The 10,728-nt window shown below is 70.4% G+C and overlaps 1 protein-coding gene across 1 annotated transcript; it reads right to left on the bottom strand.

The window, feature by feature from the left end:
• Positions 1-3,921: 3,921 nt before the first annotated feature.
• Positions 3,922-5,287, bottom strand: AURANDRAFT_2498 (hypothetical protein; the record flags this gene model as incomplete). Its single annotated transcript, XM_009038923.1, has 3 exons — positions 3,922-4,300; positions 4,364-4,491; positions 4,709-5,287. Coding segments are annotated over 3 exons (1,086 nt in total), but the record flags the coding sequence as incomplete, so codon positions are not given.
• Between the last annotated feature and the right edge of the window lie 5,441 nt (positions 5,288-10,728).

Genomic DNA, 10,728 nt, shown 5'->3' with positions numbered 1-10,728 from the left:
CCTGCGCCGCTAAGCCGCGGCTCGTCTTCGTGCTGCTCGGCGTCACGACGTGCAGCACCGGCGGCCCGCGCGGCGGACACGTTGACATCGCGGCCTTTGCTTTGAAATACATGAAACGGTGCACGGGGGCGACGGTCGTGCTCCAGTCGCTGTTGCCGGCGCACAAGGTGCACACGGAGCACCTCAACGCGCGGCAGCGGTCGCTCGCGGGGCGCTTGGAGATCCCGTTCTGCGACGTCCGGGGCCAGATGCAGTGGGGCGCGCACTGGGGCGGCTACCTCCGCGAGGACGGCCTCCACCTCACGGACGCGGGCAACGCGGCGCTCCGGGCGGCGCTCGACGAGACCTGCGTCGACCGGCTCGCGCGCGGCGAGCCCCTCGCCGCGGCGGCGCCGAGAACCCGCGCGGCGCCGCGGCCGCGGCCGGCGGCGAACGTCACGCGCGTGCGGCGGCGGAAGCGGAAGCGGCCGGGCGGCCTCGCGGCCTTGACACAGTCGTGGTCAAGACCGCGCTCGCCATGTAATTTGTTTGCCGTTGCAGGGATCCTGAAGCGCCGCCACATGCCGATGGAGGTCTGCTAGAATAATACTTGCGCGAACGACATGGCGCGCGGCGGCCGCGGCAAATTCAAGGTCTTCACGCTCCTGTCGCTCATCGTCGCGCTGTTCCTGCCGCCCGGCGTCATCGTCGGGGCCATCTACGCCGTCCACTACTTCGAACTCTGGCGCCACGCTGCCCCGGCGCCGACGGCGGCGGAACAGCCCCGCATCTGGGTGCCCATCCGCCGGAACCGGAGCCCGCCGGCGCCGCCCGGCGCGCCGGCTTCAAACAATGCGTCGACGGCCGCGGCGCCGGCGAACGCGTCCGCCGCGCAGCGGCGCGCGTTGTCGTGCGGCGACCGCCCCGCGCTCGTCATGGGCTTCTCCAACGGCCACGTGGGGACGACGACGCTCACGTCGGCGGCGTCCTGGACCGACGGCGCCTGCAAGAAGTCGACGGTGAACTTCTTCTTCGAGCAGGTGCCCGCGGACTTTGCGAAAGGCACCAAAGCGAGCCGCGCGGATTTCGAGGCGCACGTGGACCTGGCCCACTTCAAGACCGTGCCCCACGAGCTCGAGTTCACGGAGTGGTACGGCTGCGACCGGTCCGTCGACGACGAGGCCGCCCTCGTGCGGCGGAGCTACGAGGCCACGTGGGCGAAACGGCGGGTCGCGCTCGTGCTCGGCCACGAGACGCTCTACTGGTACGCGGGCGCCATCCGGGCCGAGCGGAACGTCGCCGTCGTGCGCATCCGGCGCGCGCGCTACGAGACCGCCGACTCCTGGCGCGAGAACTACGCCTACGAGAAGGTGCGGGGGGCGCTCGAGCGCGAGAGCCCGGGCTGGTTCTGGTTCGCGCCCTGGCTCAACTGCGACCGCGTGCTGTTGCGGCTGCCCGCGCGGGGGAAAAGTTCGGAGGCGACGTCCTGCGGCGCGAGCGCCGACGCGAGCGACCTCTGGGAGCGGACTTTTGTCTCCTTCCAGCGCGCGCTCTGGTTCGTCGACGAGGTCGAGGCGCGGTGGCAGGTGCTCAAGCGCTCATCGCCCGACGTCGCGGCGCTCGTCGAGCTCGACTGGGGGTCCACGGACAAGGGGTCGCTGGACCGCGTCGCCGCGGCCATCGCGGATTTGATCGGCCTCCGGCCCGTGATCCCGTCCAAGCACGCGAAGAAGCACCGCGCGGGGCCCGCCGCGGCCCAGTTCTCCGAGTCGCCGGAGGCGCGGCGCCTCGACCTCGCCTACCGGGCGGCCATGCGCCTCAGCGACACCCAGCGCGACCTCGTCGCCGTCGTCCACAACGAGTCCGACGCCAAGTGGGCCAACGGGACGCGGTGACTCGTGGGTGTACTCCATGTACGTTACCACGGCATGTAAATTACTATACTAACCAGTGTGACCGAGTGGGCCAGTAGTCAACGCGACAGGCGTCGCCGTCCCGAAGTTCTGCCTTGGAGGGGACCCGGAATTCGGCGTCGAGGACCCGGAATTGCACCGTGCCGCGGACCGCCCGCTCGCGCGTGCCCGGCGTTTGCGGCGGCGGTGTGTAGCCCGGTTTTCGCCGCGTCTGTAGCCCAATCCCCCACCACCAGAGGTAGGAGCATCCCTTGTCCAAGCGATCTTCCCCCCGCTCGAAGGCCTCGATGGAGTCAGCGCAGTCACCCCACTGAACCTCGCCCCCCAGCTCTTCGTGATTCAGCTCTTCGAACTCGTCGGCCAAGCCGATGTTCCATCCCACGTCGAGCGCCTGATCCTCGTTGATGTCGAACCAGTCGCTCTCCTTCGCCGCCCGCGCCCGGAACTTGTGCTCATTGTCGCAACGTAGCAGGCCGGGCATGGCGACCCGAATGAGTTCCTCTTCGTCCGCGTCGTCCTCCTCGTCGAAGGAATGGAGGATGACGCGGAACTCGAGGAACTCGATCGTTGGTTTGCGCTTGGGCTTGGACGCCTTTTTCTTCGTCACCGAGGCCTTGACCGGCGCCTTTGTCTTCGCCTTGGTCGGCGCGGCCTTGGCGACGGTCGCCTTCTTGGATGGTGCCTTGGCAGCCGCGGGCTTCCCCCGCGTGGGCGCGGGCGCAGGCGACGCGGGGACGGGTTTCATGCGCTTGCCGTGCTGCCGCACCTCGTCCTTGTCCACGACGCACTCCGTGCGGTCGCTCCAGCGCACGCGGAAGCCGTCCGGATCCTTCACCACCCACAGCGGCCGGAGCTTCTTGGAACCGCTGTGGTACCATTCGCCGTCCCACGCCACCGCCTTGTCAAGCATGGCGCCCGCGGGCGGCTCCGGATTGTAGCGCGCCGACATCGTGGCTGACGCGGGCGTGGGCGCCGTTGCGGCGTTACCGGCCGCGCGCGGCCGAGGTTCTTCATCTTGAGAGTCGCCATCTTGAGAAGCGACCAGGGGCGCGGCCTCGTAGTCGTCGGTCTCGGCGCCGGACTGTTCGCCTCCGTCAGCCTCGCGCTTTACCTGGAACGGCGCCGGTTCGGCGACCGCGACCATGCGCGGGGCGCCGCCGTCGGGGTCGGGCTTGGGCCGGACGACGCCCACGAGCAACACGTCGATGATGTACGTGTCGACATCTATAACGGTTTCTTCCGCCGTGAGGTCGATCGTCTCCGTCACGGCGCTCTCCTCCGCCAAGCCGCGTTGCCACGACGGCAGCGCGCCCCCGAGCGACGGCGGTCGCGTCTCCCACGCGTTGAGCTCGCGGAGCAGCTGGTAGATCTTGCTGACAGCGTTTGATTTCTTGAGACCCTCAATCGTCTTCCGCAGCGCCCTGAAACCAGGTGATTCTTGATTAATTCGCGGCGGCGATGTTTGCCGCCGGAGCGTCCGGCCGCCGGGCAGCTCGACGTTGTGCTGCACGATGGGCTCGTAGTAATGCTTCAGCAGCGCGTCGTAGTCCGCTTGGTCGAATTCAGCCTTCACCTTCGGAGTCTCCATAGCGGGCTGCTCGGGCAAGTCAGATGCGCCACCCAGCGCCCACCCACCGGGCGGATCTTGCCGGCATCTCTGGCTTCTCCGGCCGGTACCAGCCGAGCTTAAAGACTTGCTTAAAGCCGAGCCGCACACTTAGCCGCACGTTAGGCTGCCGGCAGGTTCGGCGCGGGGTTAGCGTTGCGGGGGGCGACAGGCAGACAGCCTTACGAGTAAGGTCTAATTTCTCCTTGGACTGACTAAATATTACACGAGCGCGCGCTCCTCCGCGCTGTCCGTCCCCACGAGCTCGAGCGCCGCGGGCCCGTCGTCGTCGTCCGCGTCGTCGTCCGGCCCGCCCGCGGGCACCAAGACAAACACGAGCGCGAACGGCGCGAGGTAGCACAGCGTCCGCGTCGCCACGAAGGCCGACAGGCGCGGGAATTCCGGCGCGTCGACGCCGCCGAAGAGGTGGAGCAGCGCGACGCCGTTGTAGATGCCGACGACGCTCCCAAAATTCGACAGCCCCATGAGCAGCGCGAAGAGCGTCGCTTCGACGTTCGCGGGACACAGCTTCGCGGCCAGCACGAACATGGGCATGGACGCGAGGCGCGACACGACGGGCTGGACCACCTCCAACCCCAGCAAAAAGAACTCGTCGTCGAGGCCGAGCGCCAGGTTCGTCCGCGTCACCCAGACCAGATCCAACAGGTTCGCCAAAAACGTCACGAGGTACCCGAGCGCGAAGACGCGCCGGTACGGCCACCGGCTCAGGTACTTGTTGTACAGAATGATGCCCACGAGGCCGAAGACGCGGCCCGTCGCGCGCATGTAGCCGTAGTAGACGCTGCCGATGCACGGGTAGCCGCGGTCCCGGGCCCAGCCGCAGTCCTCGTCGCCCTCGGCGCACCGCTTCGCGCAATTCCCGTCGTCCTTCTCGTCGTCGTGGAACCAGGCGAACATGACCTCCGTCGCCGGGCTCAGCGCGCCGCTGAGGAAGATGAAGACCGCCGCCGACGCGAGGTCCCGCGAGATCGTCTTCAACCGCGGAAGATGAAGAGCGAGAGGCAGAGGCCGAGGCCGACGGTCAGCGAGCCGACGACCGCGTCCGCGTCGTCGCGCCGGTAGAACGCCTGCAGGTTCCCGATGGCGAGCGACGTCGCGCAGGTCGCGCCCGCGCAGCGGAACACCGCGGACCGCTGCGCGTCGAGCTTCGGGGGCGCCGCGCGCGCGCCGGCCGCGCCGCGTCGGGAACCTCGCCGAGCCAGCCCGCCGCCGCGGGGAGGAGCACGGCGAGCGACGTCAGCGTCATGAGCCCGAAGCAGCCGCGCGCTCCTAGAACGTCCGGCTGGACGAGGTAGCCCATGGCGACGTTCGCCAAAAGCGACGTCGCGTAGAGACTGCCCCAGCTCAACGATTGGAGATCCGCGGCGAGCTTTGGGTGCGTCCGGCACCGCTCCGCCGTCGCGCCGTCGACCATGACGTCCGGCGACGCGATGGACAGGTTCGCGACGACGAGGAGCAGCGCGACGGCGCCGACGTTGCGCGTGCGGGCCGCGCCGAGCGCCAAAGCGGCCAGCACGCCGCCGACGCCCGCGCAGACCATGTAGGGCGCCTTGCGCAGGCCGCCCCAGAGCGCGTAACTATCGGAGGCCATGCCGTAGACGGCCTTGATCTGCCAAGGGATGTTGGAGAAGCCGTCGAGCTGGCTCGCGCGCGCGGCGCTGAGCCCGAGGTCGTCGAGGAAGAAGTACTTCTGCGCGCCGAAGAGCAGCGCCTCGCCGACGCCCTGGTTCACGCCGTAGGTCAGCGACACCGTCGCCACGTAGCGCCAGCCAAAGGCGCCGCCGAGGCGCCCGTAGAAGCATCGCAGCTGGGTCCAGGGCGCGCGCCAGGGCTGCGGCTCGGGGTCGCTGGGCGGGTCGATGCTCAGGCTGTGATCGCTGCGCGGCGTGTCCGGCGCGGCGTCCGGCTCCTCTTGCGCAGCATCCGTGACGTCCTGTTGCATCAGCGCGTCGTTGGAGTCCATGTCTAGGTGGTGTTCATTGGGACGATGCTCATTGCTGTGGACGGCGGCCTGGCTGACGGTGAAGTCTTATTGAAGGGATCGAGCAGCGCAAATCCGCAAAAAAGCGGCCGCGCGCCGCAGCACCCAAGTTTAGACGATAGGCAGCTTAAAATTAAAAAGAGGAGGGCTAGATGCAGATCTCGGCGCCGGAGACCTCGGACGCGACGACGGGCGCGACGTCCGCGACGGGCGGCATGGGCGCGCCGCCGTCGTCGACCTCGACGCCGTCGGCCTTGAGCGCGCCGGCCTCCGGGTCGTCGCCGCTGCGGTCGCAGGCGGCGTCGATGCGCCCGACGGCCGCGGCGATGGCCGCGTCCGACGCCGTGTCCGCGGGGTCCGCCGCCGTCGCGGCCACGTAGCCGCCCCGGCCGACCATCTGCACGGACCCCACCTCGAGCGCCTCCGCGGGGATGGCGTGGGCGTCCTGGAGCTCGACGTCGGACCAGACGGCGTTGGGGATGCGGTTGCCGCGCGTCGGTGAGAACTTGCGCCGCTCCTTCGTGAGGAAGTAGTTGCCGATGCACGTGCACGTCGTCAACAACACCAACATGAAGATGACGCCCACGAGGAGGAGGCAGTGGAGGTTGCAGGTCTGGCCGCCGTCCTTCTTCGAGGACCCGGCGGACGCGTCGTCGGCCGCGGACGCGTACGCGTATTTCTGCGGGTCGTCGACGCGGAGCCGCGCGCACCGGCTGCCGACGCCGTCGCAGTCGTCGCAGGGCACGCAGACGGCGCCCCGGTCCCAGTCCGCCGCCGTCGCCTCGTCGCAGGTCGTGTCCCGCAGGAACGCGCCCGCGGACCCGTCCGCGAGCGACCACGCGCACGTCGGCGCGGAGCCCGCCAGCGGCCCCGCGGTCTGCATGGACCGCCCCACGAGGGCCAGGGCAGACCGGCAGGACTCCGCCGTGCCCGGCAGCGCCCAGCCCGGCCCGCAGGGCGACCCGCGCGGCATGAGGCGCACCTCCTCGAACTCGAAGTCGGACCACGACCGCGCCTCCTCGCACTCGCGCTGGCAGGGCTGGCCGTCGTAGGGCGTGACGCCGTTGCTGTCGCAGACGCCGTAGGCGACGCCGTCGATGACGGCGCTGTGGGCCGCGTCCATGCACTCGTCGGAGCCCGCGCCGCCGCAGCCGTTCTGGCACGTCGCGCAGCACCTGAGGCGAAGGGTGATTCAACGTCGCTTCAACGTGCGTTTTCCGCGCGCGCGCGTTCCGTAAAAGAGCATCTACGCTTGAGAGCGCTCCGAGAGATGATCGCTCGTCCAAAAATCAGCCAAAACGAGTGGAAAACGGCCGAGATAAGAGAGCCTTTGAATTTCGCACCCTTTCCCGCCCCGCGCAGCACGGCCAGACCTTGGACTCGCCGTCGGCCGTGAAGCGCCAGTCCTGCCACTCGTTGAGCTCGATCAATTGCTCGGCGAAGTGGTAGACGAAGCGCTCCGCCGTCTCGCCGCCGTGCTCGCAGAGGCACGAGTAGTCGTCGTTGTTGTAGTCGCCGTTGCAGGAGTCGTCGTCCCACGTGCCGTCCTCGTCCATGGACGCGCAGTTGGCGCCCCGGTCCATGCCGTTGCCCAGCGAGTTGTCCCAGTTCGTGTACGTCAGGCGGTTCAGCTCGCCGTCGCCGACGCACTGCCAGGACCCGTCCTTGTCGGAGAACGCGTCGGACACGCCGAGCCACGCGCGGTTCTTCGGCGGCTTGACCATGTTCTTCAGGAACGTGTTCGTGCCCTTGTCCCGCGGGCAGGCCAGGGTGCCGCCGGCGCAGGCGCAGGTCTCCAGGCACTGGCTGAAGTACTGGTTGTTGCCGACGGCCTGGTAGCAGCGGCCGCCGTAGCTCAGCCAGCCCCCGGGGCAGTCGTCCTCCAAGAGACGCGGCGCGCGATCGTCGTGCCCGTCGACGACCACGAGGGACCGCCGGACGCGCGCGACGTCCGGCGGCGGCCGCTCGAGCGCGTCCCGCGTGCGCCGCGGCAGGTGGTCGTGGTTGTCCGTCGCGGGCGGGTACTCGCAGATGGAGGGGATGCCCGCGTTGCAGTTCACCATGGACACGTCGTTGCCCCAGGGCGGGATGTCCTCGTGGCCGTAGACGCACTTGCGGCCGATGTACGCGCAGTCGTCGGCCGCGTACTCCTCGACGTCCATCAGGCAGAGCTGCTCGGCGATCTCCTCGGCGCGGGCCGCCGCGGCCTCGGCCTCCTCGTCGACGGCGTCGATCCACGCCGGCGCGCAGGACGTCGACGGCACGTACTCCTGGTAGATCTGCGCCAGCGTCGTCGGGTCGTCGACGTCCGCGATCTTGCCGCCTTTCGCCGCGCAGTTCGCCTCGGCCTACGGGTTCGACGGACGAGTTTCGGACGGCGACGAGTTTCCGGGAGGGGGTCGCGGGAGGCGCCCACCTCGGCGAAGCTCAGCTTGTCGGCGACGTACTCGTAGACCACGACCTCGTGGGCCGCGCCGAGGCCCAGGGCGGCGAGGGCCGCGGCGGCTGACCGGCCCATGGCTCGCGGTCGGGGCAGCGGGGGCGGCTTTCGCGCCGGGCCGCCGGGCCGCGCGCGAGGGCCGCCGGGTCGCGGGTCACGACCGAACGCGCTCTGCTGGCGCAGGCTTCGGAGTACTGCAGCCCAATCGTGGCGGAGCTGATGCCAAAAACTCCCGGGATGCTTGCACCTTGCACCGCACGGTGCCGTGCAGTGGATCGTGCCCCGTGGATGCTGCCAGTGCCGGCAGCCCCATTCGAACCTCGCGCATAGCTGCCCGCCGTCGCCGCCGCCGGCGCTCCGTCGCGGCGCTCGCGTCCTCACGAGAGCCATGAGCGGCGCCAAGGCCGAGGGGGGCGGCGGCTGGCTCGACGGCGGCGGCGAGGCCAAGGGCGGCGACGACGCGGACGCGAAGCCGAAGAAGCGGCGGCCTAGGCGCGCCTACGACGAGGACGAGAACAACGAGGAGAAGCGGGGCGGCGACAGCAAGGGCGAGCGGGGCGACCGGTCCCCGCGCGCGCGGAAGCACGTCGAGGAGGGCTGGGGCGTCGGCGCGCCCGAGCGCAAGTCGCGCGTCGCCGGCGGCGACGGCGACGACGACGACGGCGACGGCGGGTCGCTCGAGGACGCGGGCAAGTCCCGGCGGCGCACCATGGCCGACGAGAACGGCGGCGGCGACGAGCTCACGGAGATCCTGATCATCCCCGATCTCGACGAGCAGCTCGAGGAGGACATCACCCTGCAGGTCGCGGAAGCGCCGCGGAACCGGAGCCGCAAGCCGCCGCCGCTCCACGAGCTCGACGCGGAGCTCGTCATCACGCCGAGCGCGGCGTCGCCGACGCAGCGCGGCGCCAAGGGCGGCGTGGGCCGGCGCATCGACCTGTCGGCGTTGAGCCGCCGCCTCGTGCCGCCGGCGCTGGTCGAGGAGACGAACGAGCCCTGGACCTTCGACGCGCTCCTCCAGGCCGTCACCCAGGAGTTCATCGCCGACGACGAGGCCGGCGCGGCCCTCAAGGCCGAGACGGCCGCCGCGAACGCCGCGCGCGAGGCCGAGCCCCCGCCGGAGCCGCGCCGCAAAGCCACGGGCGGCCGCCGCGCGGAGCGGCCCGAGGCGGCGAGCCTCGCCGCCGCGCCGCCCGCCGAGGGCCGCGACCGCGCGTCCCGGCCCCGCGGCGGCCGGTCCCGCGCCAAGGAGCCGAACGACGACGCCGCGAAGCCCGAGCGCCGCGCGGAGTCCAAGGCCGGCGACGACTCCGACGACGACGACATCCAGCCCGACGAGAAGTAGGCGCGCCGGCGCCACCCCACACCCCCGACCGCGAGCCTAACCGCCTACCATATCCCGCCGGTACGCGAGGCGCGCGGCCTCGAGGGACGCGGACAGAGACGCCGGCGACGGCACGACGAACTCCAGCGGCGCGACGAGCCGCGGCGTTTTTTCGTCGACGGACACGTGCTGGCTGCGGAAGAGGGTCGTCTCGTTCGTCGCGGGCCAGTGCGTGGCGCGCACGCGCGTGTTCGCGTGGTCGACGCCGTGGGCCCAGAGGCACGTCGCCCGGTCGAACTCGCCGTTCATGATGTAGGAATGGCCGTCGGGGTCGAGCTCGAGCACGCAGGGCTCCTGGCCCCGCGCCAGGTCCGCCGCGACGACGGCCGCGACCTTGGCCGCGACCTCGCCCGGCCGCACGAAGAACGAGTCCTTGTGCTTCGCCGCGAGCCTTTCTTTGACGAGGTCCACGAGGTCGGTGCCGGCGCTGCCGTCGCGCGGCATGACGTAGGCGTTGGCCCAGTCCAAACCCTTGTCGACGCACTGCATCCAGTTCAGGCCGGGCCCGTCGGGCGCCTCGAAGAAGATCGCGTCGAGGTCCGCGAGATGCGCCGCTTCCGCGAACGCGCGGAAGCTCAGCGGCGCGACCCACTCCGTCGTCGCCGTCGCCGTCGACCCGCGGAAGTTGTACTGGAAGACGGCGTGGGCGCCCCGGTGCTGCCGGATGAGGTGGAAGACGAGCATCTTGTCGAGCACGTACTCGAAGGAGCCCAGGAACGCGAACGCGTCCGCGCCGTCGCGGTCGTCGTCCGGCGTCAGGAACAGGGGGAACTCGCGCTTGTTGACGTCGCAGTAGGTCGACGGCCGCGGCGCGCCGTCGTAGGACGCCACGTCGAAGGCCGCGTAGGCGACGCCGTCGCCGAGCGCGGCCTCGAGGCGGCCGCGGCCCGCGCCGACGTCGACGACGACGCCGCCCCGGAGCGCGCCGAAGCGCTCCAGGAGCGCGGCCGCGTCGTGCTCGCGCCCCAAACCCGCCGTGCCCGCGGGCGCGCCGCCGTCGATGCCCCCCTCGGTCCTGACCCAGAACGCCGTCGTGCCGCCGATGGGCGCGGGGCGGCCGCGGGCGACGCAGCCCGTGACGCGGAGCCGCGGCGCGTCGATGGCGTAGGCGCACGCGTCTTTTTCTCCGCAGGCGCCGTCGTCGGCCGTCGACGACGCGGCGACCAGGGCGGCGAGGCCCAGCCATCGCGCGCAGCCCACCATCGTCCTTGGAGGCCTTGGGCTGGGTCGGTCCAAGACTGGCGGCGAAGCTCGACGTTTTGGATCACGCTGGGATCGCACCCATGATTGGTTTCATCTGATTTGGCTGCCCATTTGCACAGTAATTGAAGGAGAGTTGCCATCTTGGATGTACGATGCCGCTGCCCTCGCTGCCCGAGTGAGCTCTTAAAGATGGCGCTGCGC

This window comes from Aureococcus anophagefferens (genome assembly GCF_000186865.1).
Source record: "Aureococcus anophagefferens unplaced genomic scaffold AURANscaffold_10, whole genome shotgun sequence".
In the NCBI taxonomy this organism is placed as follows: Eukaryota; class Pelagophyceae; order Pelagomonadales; family Pelagomonadaceae; genus Aureococcus; species Aureococcus anophagefferens.
The sequence above is the reverse complement of the archived record's forward strand: the minus strand, read 5'-3'. Positions and strand labels throughout refer to the sequence as shown.